Source organism: Lonchura striata, chromosome 1 (genome assembly GCF_050655825.1).
Source record: "Lonchura striata isolate lonStrDom1 chromosome 1, ASM5065582v1, whole genome shotgun sequence".
Taxonomy (NCBI): domain Eukaryota; kingdom Metazoa; phylum Chordata; class Aves; order Passeriformes; family Estrildidae; genus Lonchura; species Lonchura striata.
Window position 1 is genome coordinate 81,027,503 of NC_140703.1, and position 22,102 is coordinate 81,049,604.

Genomic DNA, 22,102 nt, shown 5'->3' on the forward strand with positions numbered 1-22,102 from the left:
TAGAGAGCCTTGTAACAAGAGGCTAATGCACAATCTGGCCAGTTGGCAGCAAAAAAGGAAAAATTTGCTTAAGAGTCAGGGTAAGAGCATTTTAGCTTGGAACAACTCAGTAGATGATGCAGTTGCTAGGAAATGTCTTTCATTTCTGGAAAAAGTCTTGAGGTGAAAGCTAATCAATAAGGTAGATACAGTGTGATGTCATTTGTTGCCATGGTTTCTGAACTTAGGAGTCTGTTATCTGCAAATAGTATTGATGGTTGCTATGCAGTTGAATATTTTCAAATTGTTGTTTTACCATTATTAAGCACTTTAATCTTAGCTAAAGCTTCAAAGACCACTTAGGAGTTTAAATATTTTAATAGATAGGCTTCTATTGCAATCCTAAAATATCTTGAATTTTGCTATCTAATAAACAACAGGCTTCAGCAGGAAGTGAACAAGATTAACATTTTGGTGATTAAATTTTGAGAAAGCAGTTGACATTTTCTGGTAAATTAATCTGCAAATTAAATAACTCTGTGGAATTAGTGCTATGACTCTTTATGTGGCAGATCACATAAAAAAAAAGGGGGTAAGCAGTCAGTCCTCTGGATGATAAGGCAGTCAAATGTATGAAGCTCTACATGCCTGAAAAGCTATCATGGCTTCTTGAGCAATGGCCTTGTGTTTCATGTATCTTTCACTATGGGATTTTATGTCTTTACTATGTTTAGCTTTTGCTAGAAAATATTTTGTAGCAGCTTATGCTAAGCATCAGGCAGCTGAATAGGCTGAAAAGGAAACGAGACTTATTTTTCCTGATAGTTGTCAAGGTGAAGAGAAAACATTTTTAGGTCAGATACTTTAAATCAAACATAATTTCATTTTTAATGTTATATGGAGATGTTAGTTTTAGTAGAATGCTTTGTATCATTTGCTTGATTTAGTGGCATCTCTTTGCAGTATTTTTTCTTCATAGTTTGAGTTTTTGGAAGCATTCTGGGGGGAAAGATGAAAATGAGATGAGCAGAGGAAGTGAATTTAAAAATCAGATGATGGCTTGCTGAATTCTGGGGTTTGTACATCTTCAGAATGAAATTTGCCATGCTGTCTATTTTTCTCTTTTTCCCCAATGTATTCCTTCTTCTCCCCTTCAATTTCCACTGCTCTCTGCCTTAACAGCACATTTCTTTAGAAAGCGTTTTGCCACCTTCTTTCTTGTCTTCTTCACACATCTCTCCTCTGTGTGGTGACTTTGACTATCACCTTTCTTTCGAACAGAGGAGTAATTGCCTCCCTAGTCCTACTTGTTCCCTTAATATAGGGAGTGAACTGTCAAGGATGCACCCCAAGTGGGAGAACCTGAGGAAGATGTCATGGGGAAAAGTAATGCTTATGGCTAGAATCCTGCTCCTGCAAAGTGGGCAGGGGTGTTCTGGATGTCTCCTCTCCTGGAACTCCTCTAGAAATTCCCTGTTGGCTGTGCAGAAATACAAAAGGAGCTTTTGAGAGCATCCTCAAAGCAGGGTGACTTGGAGCAGGCAGATGGAGGAGACATGTCAGCTTGATGATGATACCAGATGTCACGCTAACAATCTGAAAAGGAAGCTCACAGTGCCACGGTACCTCTTACCAAAATTTTTAAAGACAGGGAGGGAAAAAAATGAAAAACCAAAAGTAGAAAAAAAAGTAGAAAAAAAAAAAAGAAAAGCAGCATGGTAAAGGACATACAAATCAGTATTGCTGACTGGCAGGAGCTCTGAAAGACTATCTGATGCTAAATCTGTAAAGTGGCACTATTGAGTGGAATTATCTAAAGAAGAATTTCACTATTAAGCTGTCACAAAGGAAAAGCATTTACTTCAGGTGCCAGATGCCAACTGTGCAATCAGACTTCCAGTCATACATCCTGTGTGTTCTAAAGCTGGGGGAAAGGTCTCAGCCGTTTGAAGTCGCTCTTGCATGACACTTGCTTTTACAATACTGGATTCCAGTTGCTTGCACTGTTGTGAAAGTTGTGTTGTTTGGGATAGCATACTTTTATTTCTTGTTATCTTTTTATCTTAGGGTTATTTGGGGTTTTTGTGTTTTGAGGCTTTATACCCTTAAGGACAAACTAAACTGTCAGACCTTTTTTGGTGCTCTTTCACATCATAAAACAATTCAATTTTTAAAAAAACTAAAAGAAACATACTTAATCTGTCTAAGAAAATATGCCTATGGTACCTATTATATAAGGGAAATCTTGTACTTTGTACTAGTGAACAACTTGATAAAACACACAGTAGTGGGAAGTCTCAGACATCTTTAACAAAAGACTTTCTTAATTTGTGAATTTCTGCTGTTTTTCTTAGGCCAAATATTTGCATACATTTATATCTATTTATTTCAGACCTGTTGACAGTGCTGAATGTAGTAGCTGATGCAGTTATTGAAGCTGAGAGGTGACCAGTAAGACTAAGAAAAATACAGATATTTATCCAATTTTATATGTCAGCTACTGTTCATGTATTTATATAAAAATCTCAGAACTTGATGCTAAAAGTTTACTTTAATGCACAAAATTCTTGAAAAAAAAGAGCAGAAAATTCTGAAGTTTAGAAGTTACTTTAGATTTATTAAAGCCATTTTAATTTCATTTTATATTGGTATGATTCAACTAAGCCCTTCTCTGGAGCTTTTATATCTTTAGTTGAGGTCTTGGGTCAGTCATGCTGCAAATAATCTTTTTATGAGTAGACTCAAGGAATGTTTACTTTCTGTACACTGATTTACAAAGAGAAAGCTAGTTCTCAATCCAAACCCAAACAAATAGTCATTCTTGTTATAACTGCTGAATGTTCTTTCCTATGTATGAGGAGATAAATGCATAAATTTATTTTTCATAATGCATTACAGAAAAAAAAAAAAAAGCTTGTTGCTTGAATGTTTTGTGGAAAACCCAATTGTCACCCAATTTTCAAATTATCTTCAAAAACAAGTCCTTCACCCAAAGCAACAAACAGTTTAGTAGAGAAATCCTGTGCAAAAAAAAAGAAATCCTTTGTGGTGGTTCTGTCTTGTACTGATATAAGTTCATAAAGCTTTTTCAGAAGAGGAAATTTTTTTCCATCATAGCTGCAGGTACATGTTTGTATCTTGCTTTCCTGAAGTCCTTATAGGAAACTAATCCCCAGATTTTGATTATTTGGGTGAGATCAGTCAGATATCCATGCATTTAAAGAGATTCTAGGGATACTTTTGTACGTACTCAAGATGCTTCCAAAGGTTCCCTTTTTCTGACACCTTATAAACCCAATGAACCAGATCCAAGAACTGCCAGCATTTTAAAACCCAAGGATCTTTTGATGTATAAGGCAGAATTATTTTTTATCTAGTCAATATTATTTTTATTTTTTAAAGCTATTCTAGATGGGAATTAATTCTGGGCAATTTTTGGAATAGGACATACAAAACACACAGTGCATAGCCACTAAACTCTGTAGCTGTTTCCTGCTTGAGTCTAAATTTCTTCACATTGATCAAGCTCAGCTGGAGTGTGCTGCTCTGAACGCCTCAGACTGAGGAAGGCCCCACCCTATTTTTGGCAAGTGTTGCAATTTTTTTCCAATTTTGTGGTTCTGTTTGTCCCCTTTAGTGGTATTCTATTCCCTCTGCCACTCAATCAGTGGATTTTCTTTTGCCTTACTTGAATCTGCTACCTGCTATTATTTCCTTCAGCCACATCTGCTTCCCCTCACCCTTTATGTCCACTGAAACTTTGTGATCTTCTGTACAAATCTTTCTATCCCCCTTCTTTGATTTGCCATTTCTGAACACTGTTTTAGATCATCTTGCTCACATCCAGCATGAAATGAGTTCTGTTGGCAGAAAGACACAGCAGCTTTATTGAATGTGCTCAGGTTGCTTGAGATTATGTGATAAAAAAGAAATTGCAGTTTCTGATAGGTAATGCTTTCAGATGTTAAGCCTGGGACAGCCATGGGTCAGAAAAGTCCTTACTAAAGGCAGATTCCCTCCTATTTATCAGTAGCCTGAAGCAACATTTTTTTAATATGCCAAATTAACCTGACTTGCTTTTACCGCAGTCTTAGTGCAATTTGGCACTGTCTTCCTTACACAAAAAAAAACAAAAACCCAAAAATAGAAGAAAGGCTTTGTTTATTTGTTTTCATTTAAAAGATAAAAAATAATCATTCTGCACAGAAAAATCCTTTATGTTATAGAATTACAGGTGGGGAAAGACAATGAACTATATCTTATTCTATTCAGTGTTTATTTTTACATTGAAAGCTGTTACTATCTCTTCCTTTGCTGGCAAAAACAGAGTAAAAATGCTTTATTAAATAAAAGTATATACTTCTAGCACAGATTTTTAAAATTACCTCTAAAAAGGAGACTTCCAGTCAATCCATCTAGGCAACTGGAAAATTGTTTGAATGCAAGCAGCTAATTGTCACAGTAATTTGCATGTGAACAGATTTAATGTAAATCTAGAAACTGTTTAGTTATGTTTTTATAAATGTTGGACATGAGGAATAAAAAAAATTCTATAGTAAATGGGGAATAAAATCAAAAGCTAAAAACTTATGGCATTTTTCTTTAGAATTCTAGAGTTAGTTATCTAATGAACTTCTGTTTTGATGAGATGTGGCACTTTAATTCTCTTTAAAAACAAAAAAAAAACCAACCTAAGCTGATCTTTTGTCACTCTTCAAGCACTAACAATTATTAGTGATAAGTTAATACTCCTATTGACATCAATAGGAGGAAGAAGTGTGAAGAAATATTAAGACTGTAGGCAAATAAATGTCTTGTATAATTACTCTATTCTTAGCATCTTGCATTGAGGTAAGTAGCTTAAGCATTTCAATGCTAATAGCTCATGTAACTTCCATCATAAAGCTTCCTTCATCTGAAGCTGTCTGATAATGACATTTACCCTCCCTGTTTAGTGAGGAAGAGTGGAAGCCACTTGCTGTAAAATGTCTGAGAGCAGCTGGTTTCTTTTTACTCATTAAGTATAGCTCTTGCACAGATGGTTGAGAAGGTGCAGAACATTACAGTCATCCAATGTTTAATTGTTTCTATATGCCTTAGAATTTAAAGAAATTTAGCATGTATGGCAGTAGCTTTCCCTGTATAATCAGGTTGCTATGGTAAACCTATTATTCTATACAAAGAAGCAGTATGTTTAGTAAAGTGCTTATCCCTTTTCAGTAAAATGTGAGCTTCAAATTACTTTCAAATGATTGAATTTGTTTGGTATTTTATTACAATAGCTAAGAGGAGATCACAGAATAAGGTGTGGCTTCTGATATTTCAGCAGAAGATACATGCTATATAGTTAGCATGTTCAGAAGCAATAGGATTTTAATTATTTGTTAAATTATCTCCTTTGAGTGAGCCAAATTTACATAATCTAACTAAAATATCACTACTTTTGGAGGTAGACTATTTTTATAGCCAAAACAAAGCGGCAGTTATTTAGCAACACCATTAAATTAATTCCTCATGCTGATCCTGTAACTTTTGTAAAAGTAAAGGAACTAATAATTTGAGTATCAATTCCAGCAGTAGTGTAATAAACTACTGTAATTGTATTTCTGAATATTTAAAGTTAAAGAAATCCTTTTCCAGAGCACTTCCTGACTGAAGTTTCTATTTTCAAGACACTTTCAATTCTGCTGACGTCTGCAATTGGATGATCTAGACCATATTTAGGTGGAATTTAGGTGAGAGCCAGGCAAAAAAAAAAAAAAAAAAAAAAAAAAAAAAAAAGTGAGGCACAGATTGAGAAACTAGGGCCTAAATTCCCTTTGATCTTGTATCTCTTACATGACAAAAATGTGCTCAATCTGTCTAGGGATGGGTTTCCCTCCATTTTTCTGTTGGTGAGACTGTTGCACATTAACTAAAATGAATAAATATTACTTGCAGCAGGGACTGAGAGGAGCCTGTTCCCATTGCAGTGCAAGGAACCAGCCACTGGACTCTGACTTATTAAATTAAGCATTACAGAAGATAATGCTTAGTTACAGAACATGCAGGATCCTTGTTACAGGACCTTCCTTTACTCATTCCTCTTGAGGATTTTCCATTCTCTAAAGACTCCTCTAGTCAAAGCAGTTTGCTTAAAATGATTTTGCCATCTTCAGACATCCTTATTATAGCAAAGGCTGGCCAGGAGGCCACTGCTGAAGATTCTTCTTTTGTTTATGTCACAGTCTCCACAACAGATGGGTCCTGTTCATCAGGTGCCTCTCAGCCTACGGGTTCCTTACTCTTCCTTGGGGCAGGCTGATGTGGCACTTTTGCAAAAGTGACCAGGTTGCCTAAGGTGAATGCATGAAAAGAGACAAATTAGACTCAATAAAATTCTCTGTATATTGAAGCACTAAGGATTTTTCTTTTCTAGCTTCTACTGTGGCTGTCCTTGACAAATAATTAGAACTTAAAGAATGCAGGCAAATATAATAACTTTTTTCTGTGGACAATCATATCTTAAATTTTCACATGATTACTAAACATAACTCTATTTCATGATGTGGTAGATGCACTTCCAATAAAAAGTTTCTTTCTCAAACAAGTATCCTCATACAATTGACAATGAAAGGTTTTTAAACTATGCATATAATAAAGGTATTAAGATGTTTTTACTCTAATTCTCTTTATCACTATGTCTTTTCCAAAATTCTTGCACTTTATGTCCTTCTGGTTTGAATCCTGGTGCATAAAATGTCAGCTCAGAAGTGCAATGTACATTGAGGCTTGGGAAGATAAAGAGTATAGAAGTTATAAAATGAGCTTAGAAATTTTTTTCCAAAAGTAGAAAGATCTCTCCCTATTCCATCTTAACTAGAGTGTTTTCTTTAAAAAAAAACCAAAAAAACTAAAAACCAAAACAAACAAAAAATAAACCCCAAAGCCCCACAAACAAATATAACAAATTAAAGTTAGAAGTTGGAAAAAGAAGTAATCATTTGCCAGTACCTTACCCTAAAGGTTTTTATTCTCCTGACACCTACAGTTAGAAAACCTTTAATGATGTTTCCATTAAAAGTCCTTTCCTGTTCAATAAAATATTTCAGCAAAATCTGGAAAGAATTAGTGCAGTGTGTTGTGAACTGTCTGGTTGCATAATGAAAAGCTGCACTTGGAGGATATTTTTTTACTTTCCAGCAATACTGTAAATTCAGGGATTGCATAGAGCAGTGACCAGGCCCAACGTGAGTTTCAGTGATGCTGTGACTAAATTAAATCAATAAGGGCAGGTTTTCTTCATCCTAGTCCATGTCTCTGGTGGCCACTTTTTACACACAATATCTCTTCCCAAGCCCATCAAATGTGTGAGTTTGGTCTATGGTTTGTGCCATGTTTAGAACGTTCTTTCATCAGCATTGCATAAAATAATTTAAAAACATACAGAAGAAAATTCTTAGATGTTAGGGCCCACTACCTGAATTAAGTTTGTCTCAGATATGTGCAGTGGAGGACTGTCCTGGATATTAATTTTTTCTACATCTGGCCATTTAGTGCTCACTGCTCTTAGGATTCTGGAGTGAAGATCTGTGAGAGCTTGGATAAATCTCTTGTCCCTTTAAGCTCTGGGGAGCTCTCCTGTAAATAGATTGATGGAAGGGGAGACTGTGACAGAGGTTGTGCTTATTTCTTCAGATCTAGACAAGAAAAATTACAGTGATTTTGCTTAAAAAAAGCTTGACAATATTTTAAGAATTGTTTTTCTACATAAATAGAGAGTATCTTAGTTCTGTCATAGACTACTTAATTCTGATCACATTTGCCTTGGTGTTTCTGAGATATGTGCTAAATATTTTAGATTAAGTATATAGGTTAATTATGCAGATAAGCATGGGCTAGCTTAGTTATGCTAAGTTCAGATATGAAAATCCTACAATGCCAGTGATTGCTTATTGTTGCTGTTTCCACTAAGATTATAACAGTGATATACTTTTTATTGGGTTGCCATGGAGGAGGAAGAATAGTTTTTTTTTGCTATGTATTTGTTTGTTTGTTTGTTTTTAATTGTGTTTATGTGCTATACTTTAATCAATGCAGTGTGACTTGTAGTTTATCTTTGGGGTTAGGGTGCAGCATAAACTTGGGGTTTATTTCATTTATTTTACTTTACAGAAATCATGACTCTAGCAATTATTTATTATTACAGGGAGATGTGAATGTGGCCAGTGCACTTGTTTCCCTCCAGGAGACAACAGAGTTCATGGCAAAAACTGTGAATGTGATGATCGACAGTGTGAAAATGCAGATGGTGATGTCTGTGGGGGTATGTATTCACTTAATATCACATAACATAGCAGAATTTAACAGCATAACAGAACTAAATCTTGACAGTACATAGCTTTCTGTTCCCTTTGATTTTATAGTATAATGTCAGTATAGACTATTTATATCATTGATTGATAAAAAGATGGCAGATTTTTGTTAGAAACAAGCACTAGAAGTATTGAACACGTTAGAGAATATTTAAGACTTCAGGAATGCTAACACAAATGGAAGTGCTGTAGTATATCTTAAGTTCCATCAGTATTCATTAAAGAATACAGACACTTAAACAAAAACCTAAAACATTAGGTAACCTTACATTGTATTTAGTTGTGATGCTTTATTGAGAGTGTTGTAATAAACCTAAAGGTACTAATCACCAGCAAAACCTTTAAATATTTTGTATTCACTGACAGTGATATGCCTATTTTCTAAAAAAGTAGCAAAATATGCTATGAAAGAAGGTAAAATTCTTGAGAGACAGTGTCATATTATTTGTAGATACAGATGATTTATTTTAGTGTTGACAGTGAAAACCTTACATTGTGATATTTCAGTAAAGTATGTTGGTGTTTAGCAGTATTTCAGAGTAGTTTTGGATATGTTAGTGCATGCATACCAAATGGTATTTTATAAGCAGGCAAATAATATTTATAATTAATGCTCTCTTTCTCATTTTTATGTGCTTTATCTTTAAAATGAGTCTCATTTTAAATACTAACAAAATTGTTGGTATGAACAATGGCATATTGTATTGTATTCCATATTTCTATGTAGGAAGAAGAATGTATTGCTTCATGATCCTCATGTATGTAAAAAATTCTGACTTCCCTGAAATAGGGAATATTTTTTCAAGGTGTCTGCCATGCAGAATATAGATATATAGAAAATTTTGGTTTCAATGTCTAACCAGCCTTATAAATAATTTACAGCATTCAGAGTAATTCAATTATATGAGTGCGTAGAAAAAAAATAGTTGAAATTTAATTTTGTGTAAAGGACATAAAAACACTCAAAAGCACTGAAAATCTGTTTCATTTTTATTATAAATTAATAGCTGGGACATAAAATTCATCATCATCCATGCTAAAAGTATGTTTGCTGTTTATATCACTTATGTTTTACATTATTACATCTCCCTCTCTTTCTTTTGGTTTTGTCTGTGCTTCTATCCAGCCTGAAATATCTTGCTGAACTGCTTGTTCTTTAATCTTTTCTTGTCCTCTTTTCATTGTTATTTTTCTACCACTATTGCTGCCTAGGCAATCAGAGTAAGGACATAAGCTCTTGCTAGTAAATCTGTCTTCAGAGTATTATAAGCTGGACTGTGTGGGGTCTGACAGTGAGCGCTGAGTGCCTGTAAGCACAAAGAAGGAAGAACAACAGATTAAATGCATGCTGAAATGAGAAATGTGAATGACAACCTAAATGATTTGAATAAGAATTGTTACTGGCCTTCTCCAGCCAGCAGAGACTGATTAATAGCTTGCTTTCCAGAGCAGCTGTCCATGCAACGATAGAAAGACATGAGGTGAAAGCTATGATAAATTAAGGTACAACTGAATGAGATCCCATGGCCATGTTTCTGCATGATTGTAGTGAGTCATTTGCTTAAAAATTCAGCTGTCCATCAATGCAGTACCAAGAATAGAGACTTAATGTCTCGACAAAGACAGAGGTTGCAGGAGGACTCGGCATAGATTTCACAGCACTCTGCTATTAGAAATTGATTCATATAATTATGGAATCACAGAACAGTTTGGGTTGAAAGGCACCTTTAAAGATCATCTAGTCCAACCACCCCTTGACATGGGGCGGGGAACCTTTCACTAAGACTAGGCTGCTCAGAGCCCCATCCAACCTGGTCTTGAAATTTTTGGAGGTGGGGAATCCACAGCTCTTGGCAACCTGTTGAAAGTCTCAACACCCTAATCATAAAAACCTCTCATCCTTATGTCCCAGCTAAACCCATTTTCTTTCAGTTTAAAACCATTACCCCTTGTTCTGTCACTACAGACCTTGGTAAAGAAATCGCTCTTGATCTTTCTTATATTCCCCCTTACAACATTGAAAGGTCACAGTAAGGTATCCCCAGAGCCTTCTCCAGACTAAACAATCTCAATGCTCTCAGCCATTTCTCATAAGAGGAATGATCCTCTGATCATTTTTGGGGATGGTCTCTGGACCTGCTCCAATGGGTTCATGTCTTTCTTGTACTAGGGACTGCAGAGCTGGACACAGTACTCCAGGTGGGGTCTCACCAGTGTGGAGTGGAAGGGGAGACTCACCTGCCTTGACCTGCTTTTCAGGTCTTTCCTGCATGTTCCTTTTTTTGTGTCTCTGTGCATAGACTTAATATGCCAAGACTGGAGAAGGTGTCTCATGCACCTTTCAAGATAGATATGTTCTGCCTAATGGCCCTTCCCTACTGTTCAGGTGTGTCCTAAGCTTTCAGGTGGTATTTGTTTCCTTTCTGTGTCCAGTCATGTTTTACAGTGATTTCATCATTGGCTACTCCACCTCACTGGGCCTACTGTTGTCCATTACAATTTTTTTCTCTTTCAGGATTGAGGGCAGGCAAACTTGTAACAGTTAACTCATAACAAGACTCTTACATATTTCTATGGATGTACCCATTTTGTATTACATCAATATATCATTCTGTGCTTCAAATAGCGGGCCATCAACAAGAACATTAGTTTTGATAAGGCCTTTTAATGTTTGTTCATAAATATTTGCACTGTCTTTAACACTAAGAAACAACTAAGACCAATCATTTCAGTTAACCTGTTCTTTGTCACTTATGGCAGTGGAATACTTTAAGTCTGATTTCTTTATTTTCAAATGAGCAATTCCACTTTGATCACTTTTTAACTAATTGTTTTGGTCAGAGCACATACAAATACAATCCTCACCAAAATGCAATCCTAATGCTGTAGGGAATCTAGGTGTGTCATGCCACATCAAAGAGTAAATGCAGATTATCTTTTTTGTTTGCCTTTCACCATTAGTTATCATTAGTTTGAAATTCTGGTTATACTAAAAAGGCTTCTAGAAGCTGGAGGAGTTCACTTGGAGCGAATGCTGAGATAGTTTTTATTTTCCTCCTTACTCAGATTTGCCTTCAGACCTCTCTCTTCTCTAAGTGTAAGAAAATAGTGCAGCAAAAACTCTGCTAGAGATTTTATGGGAGGGGAAGTTAGTATTTTTTTAGGAAATCCACTGGTAAATTAATTTTCACCACTCAGACACATATTTTGTTGATTTCATCTTATTGCATTCTCATGCCCAAATACAAGAATCCAAGTGTCTTCATGTATAGCTTGGTCAGGATTCCTTGTGTGCAACACAGAACATGGACAAGAGATGCCACCCATCAAGTTTTTGGTAGGTCTTTTTATTTCTTCTTGACTGACAATAACAAACTGGTCTTTAAATACGTCTTTTATGTATTTAGTGCCCAAAAATTAGGGTGATCTTTTTGACTCACAATTTTTATTACTTTAATCTCTGTAAACTTGAGGCAAATCTGGTACCTGTTGTCTGTGCTTCCCAATTTTTGACATCCTTAATTCTTGACATTCTTTGTTTCTGACATGCTGTTCTTGTTGAGATTATGAAGAAAAGAATGACACAAGTTATTTTCTGTGTCTGCATTGACAGCTTTTGTTGTTGAGCATACACACTTCTGTCAATAAGTCATCATGACCTTCATCATATTGTTGTTTTATAAGAGTTTGATAAAACTTCTGATTTTGACAAAATAATACATTTCTTAGTGAATGGGTTGTTTATCAGTGTATATCCTGTGACTGTGTTTTCATTTATCAGTGCATTTGACCTCATTCTGGGATTTCTTCTGGTGCTTACTTACTAATTTTCATTCATGCATTATTTGCACCAGTATTAAGATTTCCAATGTTATTCTCTATGAATCACCAGAGAACAAGGGAAAATCTGGAGTTTGTAAGGTATATGTATACCTTAAGCTACAATTCCCAGCTTTCCAATGATTTAAACCTTTAAAACTGAGACAGAAACTTCCATATCACATTCTTATAGTGATGGATTCTAATATTGCACAGTCATTACCAGGATGTGCAATGGTAAATCTCCCTCTCAAAAGTCTAGTATAAGTTGCCCCTAATTGCTATGTTCCTTTGAATATAAAATTTTCATTACTATCCAGCCAAGCTAAAAAATTGGCTTCAGAGGAAGTATTGCCTTTTTTTTTTTTTTTTTTTTTAATATAAGTATTTTACAGGAAATGTAAAAGCTTTCTTTTTTATGAAAGTTCTAACTCCAGGCTGCAGAAATCATGAATGACATTTATTTTTGTCATCTGTTTAGTGAAGCAGAAGCATGATATTTTCAGGTAACGTGTTCTTTTGAGGACCAATAAGACCATAACCATAGAAATGAGAGAGCTATGATTAATTATATGCTTCATTAAGCAAAGCTAAGTATGGTACAGTTGCTGTCAGACAATTTTCTCACTTCTTGCACTAATGTTGATCCACAGAAACAGAAGTATATAAGACATTTGTGGAACTCTCTAACATATGTAAAAAATAAATTAGGAAGGGCAAATAATATCTGTCAATCTCCAAAGAAAGACAGGTTTTGTCACTGACTGGTCTGAGAATTCATAAATACAACTCCTGAGTCTACCATGGCTTCTCCAATTGTAGTTGGCACATAGTTTCAAATTCTTCAGCCACCCAAGTTAAAGCAGTTTTTATCACCTGTGATTCCCAAGACTACCCTTGCCTGACCCCAGCTTGGCTCCACAAGGACACAGGAGTGCCTGCCTGGCTGCTGCCATCATGAGGATGTCCTTGATGCCTTAGGGCATGTCCAATGCCACAGGGCATCTGAATTGAACCTCTAATTTTTCTGAGTTTCCAAACATGTTAAAATAAAAGCTTATATTCTACCCAACCACTCTTTCATCTGTTCTAACAAGAAGTGTTTAGAGGAGGGACCATATTCTTTTGATAGAGGAATCTGAAGAACATATAATTGCTGCAGAAATCAGTACTATATATAGATAGTGATTATACTAGATAGATATACTCTATATATATATAATGGCATTCCATATTCTGTATTAAATTAATTTTCTTCTGATTTTTTTAAAATGCACTACAGATTAATGTCCTGGTCACCCAGACATTTGTGTATCTGTATGAAAAGGTAACACTTTACATAGATGCACAGAGAACTTTGTTTAGCTTTTCAGATAGCATGAAATATGATTCAGGTTTGCAAAAAGCATTTTAATTTAATCTTTCTGCTCAAATAAGCAGTAAAGGAATTGCTAGTACATTAACATTTAAGTTGATTAATAGATATTAATTTTGTGACTCCAAAAGGGGCTTTTCCATCGAAATTCTTTTAGTAGGCTATAAATAGCAATTGCACTATTCCCATTCTTCCTCTACATTGAATTCTGTGCACTTTATGTAGAAAAAGCCTGTCTCTGAGCAGGACATGCTCTCAGAATTATTAAGACATGTGTAGCCCATGCCAGCATCACTTGAAAGTTTGTTCCAGTAGTCATCACCCTTGTTTGAAATGCTGGTTCATTTCTTACATGATTTTGTCTGTATCAAGTTTTCTCTCTTGCTTTGCCTTTTTCTGGTAGTTTGAGAATACCTGTTCTGATACCCTCTGAATTCCTCAGAGCTTTTTAGTACCCTTGCAAGTTTTACAAAAAATCTCTTCAAACATGGATATCACAGAGTTGCAGGACTTTAACACCATCTCATCAATGCTCTAATTTTGTTCCTCCTCGCTTTTCTCCAGGTAGGTAGATGTGAGAATGACATTGTCCCTTTTTGCTGCAGTGTTTCACTTGAAGGTGCTACTGAACTGCCTGACTGTTGTGTTACTCAGATTGGAGCCGCAGTCCACCTTCATTAGACTTAGACAAGACTAACTGACCTACTTTGAAAATATAATAAGACAGTCAGTATTTTAATTCACATTTATATTAGGTTTCTCCAGCTGCAGTTGTTAGAACTGTTCTGGTCTTCTGCTATACAACAAAAAATAAAAATCACTGTTCCAAGAACATTTTTAGCAGCTCGTTTAGCATATTTGGGCAGGGTAATGAAGCCTGCTCACCTGGAGATATTTCTTGCAGATATATGTGGTTTAATATTCTCTTCTGTTAATAAAACAATGGAGAGTCCTGTGATTTAGAAGAAAAAATAAAAATGGAAATCCTGTTTCTATTTAAATACAGAGACAAATATTTGTTTCATTTTCTGTGGTGTTCTATATCAGGGATCCTGTGTTATGCTGCAATTTTTCATATTCTTATTACGCTTTTAAAACTTTTTTTATTTTTCATCCATTTAAAACACATTGTATTGTATTGTATTGTGTTAGTTTGAGAAACTTCTGTTCCTGAGGTGCCACATTTTGCTTGGGTCGGGCTTCAGTTTGGCCTTCAGGAGCATCATCTGTTTGTAATAGTCTGTAAATAAGAACCAGCTTCCTCTGTAATGATTACTTCATCTTTTTCATTGTGCTGGTGCTTCCCTGTAGTTGTGCCTTTTGTATTACAAAATGATCCTGAAGGTTTTTGGGGAACACTGACAACAGCTGTATGAGTAATCCTAAACTGAAATTTCCTACAGCAGCACAATTTCAATTCCAGGCATGGCAAGAAATAATTCATCATGGTGCCCAGTTTGGTTAAGGTTGATTTGGGTTATAAGAAGCCTTTGAGAGCAATCTGCTGCAGCTTGCTTTTTTGCTGAATTCATGTTTCACATTTAAATGTTGTGGTTGAGTTGTAATTCTAAGCAAAATGACGGAGTATTTGACACCATCTTTTTTGTCTTTGCCTCTCCCACATCAAAGTATTTATTATTTGAGATTAATTCTTAAAACATTTTTTATTAAGTTTATTAACATAGCTTTTTATGAATAAGCATTTGCAATGCAATTTGTTTGTAATTTTAACTGTTTTCTGTTAGGTCTGAAATATTGATAGACCAACACTTCTCAGTATATCTGCTTAATCTGTATCGTTAAGGGTAAAGAAAAATCTCTAATTGAAGAAGTCCAGCCAAAATTAATTGCTTAACATTATGAAAAATACTGATTTAACTATTCAGATTACCCCTTTCTTCTGTGATTTGCAAAGAGGATATTCACAATTAGACCACATAAAGCAGCTGCTTTCGGGCCACCACACTCACATGAGATAGCTTAACATTAACAAGCAGTGGGCTGAACACTTGTGCACTTGCCACCTCAATGGATGAAGCATTCAAAAAGCTGCAGCTGCCTAAGCTGGTGTCAGATAGGAACAAATATTATTTTTTTTTTAATGGATTATTTGAGACAAAAGAATTCTTTATGCTTTGAGGGTTTATATGGCATAAATGAGGAGAGAAATTGTCTTTAGAGTAAAGTGCAAGTCAAATTTTATGTGGCAAACTGCAAGGTCTGTTTGCTGTAAATTTATAGATTATTCATTACCTTTTTATTTGACTTGTGTAAAGTATTTACAGACATGATCAGCCTCTTCATTCAGTAACACATAATGACTACAAAAAAAAAAGCTTTAAAATTATTTTCTCATTGAAATTGCCATGGATGTCATAATATTCACTGCTAAAAGAATAGAGATGTTTGTATCTTCAGAAATAATTTTCCAGCAGTGACATCTAGTTGTGTATTTTGTTCTTAGTTAGCTGAGCTAACCTGAGTTCTAATCTCTGTGTTACTAACTAAAAAAAAATAAGGCAAATAAAAATGCTCTGACAGAAGCTTAATTTTTGTTCATATAGACAACTGCATGACATTTATCTGGAAGAGGCATATGGGAAATTATATATGCTTGTTTTCTACCTCTTGTAATCACCTCAGTTGTCATATAGTTGTTCTTGTTTTCCAGTCTGACACAAAAGTTCAAGTAGCATCAAACTTCTATCATTGCTAGTTATTGATTTTTAGAAATGGGTAGAAATACTGTCATAATTAGACTGTGTTGTCATTAACTGAGCTTTTAATACGATAAATATAATAAAAAATATAATAGGCATCAATAATATAATATGATTAAAAAACCCCAAATATCAATACAGAGTGTAGAATACAAAACATATTTTGACTTTTTAGATGCTGGAAATTACAGCTCTAAGACTTTGGAGCCCCCACTGTTTTTGTTATTAAAATTTATAAAGTATTTTTCTATCAATAAACTTGAATGAATTTCACCTTCAACAACTAACAGGTTTGTTTTTCCTCTGGCCTTCTACCAGTCTTTCCTCCAAGTTTACTAAATCAAGTTGCACTGGAGGCTCATGAGAAATCCACTAATCAGAAAAACAAAATTGCTGGTTTGCTTCCCTGCATCCTACAGTTTCATGCTTTTCCAGATACTCCTACTGCTTGTCCCCTTCTTCCCAGTCCATGCTCCCAAATTATCTCAGTCCTTTCATTTCTACTGCCTTGCCCTACATAGAAGATAGGATAAGACAAAAGTCGCTGGTACAAATAATTTGCTTCACAGGTAACTAATTAGCTAAGGAATTATTGTCTCTGATGCAGAAATATTATTCAAAACTGAAAAATGTAATTCTAGCTGGGAGACATTTCTTACTTCTTTGATTTCTGTTCTCCATTCCTATATTCTTGTCTATATTTGTTGGCACTTTTCCCTTCTTCCTGGCCAAATTTTCTACTCAGTTTATTATTCAACATATTTTCAATTTTTATTAACATTTTTACAAATAATTTTTAAAAATTCTATGTTATCTTTCCCCTACCTTCTTTAAAGCATGAATTATGGCTTCTAGTATCTATTTCTCACCCATGTTCTAGAGTTTCTTTGACCTATCCCTCCCTTGTTTTCTGCACATCATTAGGGCACCCTTTTTAATAGAAGAAGGAGAGAACTGGAGAAGGCCATTTTGCTGGGAAGCTGTGCTGTCCACGTGTCAGTCTGTCTATCCCATAGCACACACTTCATACTGAAGAGGTCTGAAGGTGTGACTACAGTCATAGACTTCTGTGACCACAGAGACAGCTTTCATCTTGTCTTGCTCATAACCAACCTTGGTTTCATTACAGGCCATGGTATCTGCTCATGTGGCCGGTGCATTTGCCAGGATGGGTGGTTTGGGAAGTTGTGCCAGCACTCAAGGAAGTGCAACATGACGGAGGAGGAGAGCAGAAGTCTCTGCGAGTCAGCGGATGGCATATTGTGCTCCGGGAAGGGTAAGATCTGCCAGCTGAGCTCCCCTGTGCCAGTGCCTGACAGAGGAAAATAATCACGTTCTGGAAGACTAATGTGCATGGCGGGAGGTTGTTGTTCAGTAACCCTCTCTTTCAAAGGCACTCATTATTAAAAGGATGTTAAAGGATGCTCTGTAATGCACTTACATCCATTTTGTCTGACACCCACCCCAGCCGAACACATTCAGCAGTGTTGCTCTCCTATGCAATTTGTTAGTAGCATATAATTTCCTGTATGTCTTTAGCTGATGGTCTGTGTGGAACAGCTGTACATTATAAACAGTTAGTGCTCCTTCCACTTTGGGGGAAAAGGGCACTACCCACAGTAACACTCCAGTGGGGAAGATGGCAAACATAATATATTGGACAACAGTATGTGGGGGAAAGTGTTTAAAAGCAATTTGGTGCCTTTAATCCCTCTACTTCCCAAAACAGCTGTAAGAGAAAAGTAGATGTATGCAACACCCAGAATTGAATTCTACAAACTTTCTCATTTACTAATTTTCATTCAGCTGGTTGCATCAGCTTCAGTTCAGCTTTAAAAAATTACCGCAGGGAAGAATAAAAGTTAGAAAATCTTGATAATTATCTGAAATTATTCTCTGAGGTTCTTACCTTGCAGTCTTTCAGGCTAGGAAATTGCATTAATGGAAAGAGGGCTTTTTAGCTCCCACATAGTGCAAATTGCCTATTTTTGTATATAATATGTCTAAAAAAGGATAGACAAAAAAGAGACTGGTTGGAGGCTAGAATACACTCAATCCAGACTCTGTGTGTCATTTCCTATATTTGTATGTCCCTTGCATAGACAGGAAAGAAGTCTGCCAGCTGGAAAAACCAGTTAGGAACCCTCTGCATCAGGCAGATTTCCAGTTTTCCCTTTGGTAACTTTTATTTCAGTGCAGAGGAAATTTAAATGGGATTTCCAGCCCAGGCTTCATCTATCTGTATTATCACTTACCAGAACTCTCCCTATTGCACCATTTAATTTTGTTTTGGGGCTTTTCCTCCTTCAAGGTGATGCACTGTCATAAAAAATGAGAAAGTTGCACTGTTTCTCTATTTTTTTCCCAGATGGGACTGTCTTTAAATTAGTATATGTTAAGAGTGAGTGACTTACAGAAATGAGAAATGGAAATTACTCTTTTTTACTGCAGAAGTTAACTTTTTTCCTCTTAATGTGTGCCTCACTGAGATTTTTATATAAACTATGAAGGTGAAGGAATATGCTTGGTATCAATAAAATGCACTATGTAAGATTCTGTATAAGTATAAACATGAAAAATTATGTTGATTTTTAAAATATTCATATTATCTGCTATCTTTTGCTAAGGATGGCTGAGAGCTATTTATTGCAGCCTGTGGGTCTTACTGTGAGACCAATTAGCTTTGAGCATGTGTTTCAAGGGTACCATTTACTTTGAGGCTTTGGAAGTAGGAATTTGTAGAGATATCAAGGATTTTTTACCTCTACTGGCTATGCTGCCAGGGTGAGGTTTGAAATATGGTCACTTCCATAATCTGTAGCAGCCTGCAATGTGCTCTAGTGCTGTCCTTTCCAAACTGACCCATTCTGTGATTCTGTGACCATAAATTCATCACAGAAATGTGGGATTTTTTTTTTTTTTAAATATTGAGCAAACATTAGAGAAATCACCTCCATAAGACATTTTCAGTAGTGTGTGGCCAGTAAGCATCCAAGAAGAAGGCTACAATCTTATGCCTTTTCTCTGAGTAGGATGGGGATCACAGGCAAAGACAGTCTTACAAATTTTGCTGCTATGGTTTTTTTTCCCCTTTATTTTCTTTTAATCTATTCTTGATGCTAAGATATGTGTCTGGAAATCATGTCTTACTGGATATTCTTAGTTTAAAACGCTGGTCATAGATAGTGAAGCACTATCTAGGAACCAAAATGACAAAATTTTCTTTCTAATTCATTACAGTGAGAAAAAAAGTAATGATTACTGGTCAAATAAAAGGGATTTTTAAACCTGTGCATTAATGGTGGCTTTTCCTTTTTTGTTGGAAACCTAACCATGATATGCAAGTGCTAAAATGGAGTGAGGATAGCTTGAGTTTCTGTATGTAGGTTTTAATAGATTGTGAAGAGTCCTGGTTTTCAGCAGATGACTGCTGAACACTATCAGAAAATTGCACTCTGCTAATATAAGCAAAGTTGGCCATCCACATTCCTAGGCTGTTTTCAGAATCTTGGCAAGCTGAATGTACCACCTGTAGCAAAAGCTCTTCCCAAGGAAAACAGCAACACCCACCACGCTGCTGCCTCCCTGGAAGTACAGATAGGGCTGTACATGGTGACTGTAACGGTGCAGGATGTGGGCAAGGTAATGAGCCAAATCCCATCCGAGAGGATCTGGCTGGGATCCCAGGAAACACCCTGCAACTCATTAGACGCAATTAAACTGAGGAGCCTCCCAGAGCAGCATGCCCTGTTCAGGGAAAAGTCTTGATACATTCATTTCCATAACAGATTTTGCATTTTGGAACCTTATCTTCCTTGCTTGACTTGGTGTTAAATTTGCTGTATCTTCTGCAAAGCAGTTTTAAACATTGTGGGCATCCCTCAGTAGCAGGATCAGTGCTCGCTGATGTAGAATCACTTCAGGCTTCTTACAGTGTAATACTCTTAATAACTGCTGTAATTTCACTAAAATCCTCATACTATTACTCATTATTTTTAGATGTCAGTACCTTTCAGTTTGTATAAATAGAGTTGTTTGTTTTAAATTACCCTCAAGTATCTCATAGTGTACCTCATATAGAACAACCCTGTGATATGTCAGCTATCCTCCATTGCCTCCTTATAAAACAGCATTTTAGATCCTTGTAGGGAATATCAATATTTTCTATGCCAGTAGCCCTGTAAGCAATACTCAGAACACACAGAAAAAGTAGATGCTTAATCAAATACTTCCATCCTCAAAAATTCTAATCACTAGCTCTTCCTGAATATATTTACATGTTCCATATGTTACAAGTTAAAGAATTTCCCTAAAATTAAGCAATGTGTTAATTTTTATGAATTTAAAATAAGCATTAAATTACATATTTAATTACAAATTAGATACTCTGCTGAGGCTGTTCTGAAGTTGTCAAGAATTAAGCTTGATTATTTATGGGAAAAGAAATGGAAAATTGGTTTATATCAACAGATGCAACTTTTTTTCTTTAAGTGTATTAGGATTGTTACTATGGATTTTTATTCAGAGGTCACTGAAAGAACTGGAAAGATGGAATAGCACGATTTTATAGGCTTTGGCTCAGGCCCTGTTGAGTAACCCATGAATTCTATTTAGGTTATATTCTCACATAACCAAGCTTCCTTCTATGTATTTTTTCTTTAATAATGCATTCAACACATTGGTGACTTTTTAATAGAATGATTCTGGAAATATTGTAGGAGGCTAGGATTTTCAAGGGAATTTAACTCATCTAAAAGCATCTTCTATCAAAGCTTCTTTGGTGAGATTTTTTTAAGCCCCTCATAGTTGAAAATTTTGCACATATTCTTTGCTATAATTTATCAGGGTTTTTGATTTTTTTTTAACACTGATTTAACATTAATCAAAAGGATTTTTGTTTAGCAGTTAGTAAGATCCCCACTTCAGTGTTTACATGTCTGAAATCTGCAAAGGGCCAGGCTGCTGAAGATGAGATCTGTAAAAGCCAAGTCTCTTCAGCCAGGTACTGGAATCATTCAGGAGGAATTATCATCTGCTTGTGGCATTTCTAGGTGCAGAAAAGCTTCTCCCACACACTTCTCAGGGTAGAGGCTTCCTGACATATGATTGTCCAGAGGTACCTGTCACTTTCCACAATTCAGAGCCTGCGGCTAAGAATGACTTGGAGCCTTCTCTTCAAGGGAGGTTTCTGGTGCCCTGTGGGTTATGGCATCACCTGAATTTGACCACACAGTCCCTGCTTTGCCTGTGAGGGTGTGGCCTGATGTCCTTGAGGAGAAGGAGAGCAGCTTCTCCCAAAAAGAGGCGTTTGGGCACACTGCAGGAACGAGCCAGTGGCTGAGCTGCCATTATGTGCACAAACTCTTTTGGACCTAGAGCAAATGTTCAGTAAGTCCATGGGAGGTGGAGAAGCTTCATTTGCAGTGATGAGGATTTTGGGTGTCTATAGATGTTAGTCTTGGGCACTGTTAAGTCTTTTGTGAGCTCACTCCTAAAAGCTTTAGATGAGGAGGACTATTTTCTTCCTGGATGTTGTTTTACTACCATCAGTAACAATAGGTAGGGAACAATCTGAGCTTTGCTAGTCCAACAGAAAAAAAAAAAAGAAAAGAAAACAAAAATAGAAGTTACTGGGAAGAGAAGCCCTGATTGTAGATCTCTGAAACCAAAACAAAGCTTCAAAATGTGAGTCCTGATTAATTGAAATAGCAGGATCAAAGCTATTAGAAAGCTATTAGCAGTAACATCCCATCATACTCTAACTCATGCCAAAAGAATCCTTTCATTCAAAAGGCTTTTAGTTGATTATTTTCTTTTATGCAACAGCCTCTTAGGCAGCAATTTTGTGCACATGC

The 22,102-nt window shown here is 35.9% G+C and overlaps 1 protein-coding gene across 2 annotated transcripts in view; it reads left to right on the forward strand.

Annotated features, from left to right (window-relative positions):
- Positions 1–22,102, forward strand: part of ITGBL1 (integrin subunit beta like 1) — a 123,370-nt gene that overhangs the window by 98,301 nt on the left and 2,967 nt on the right. For both annotated transcript variants that reach the window (XM_077781506.2, XM_085557013.1), the window contains 2 exons: positions 8,168–8,284; positions 17,377–17,523. In XM_077781506.2, the coding sequence (XP_077637632.1) occupies positions 8,168–8,284; positions 17,377–17,523 (264 nt within the window). The remainder of the gene's footprint in view (positions 1–8,167; positions 8,285–17,376; positions 17,524–22,102) is intronic.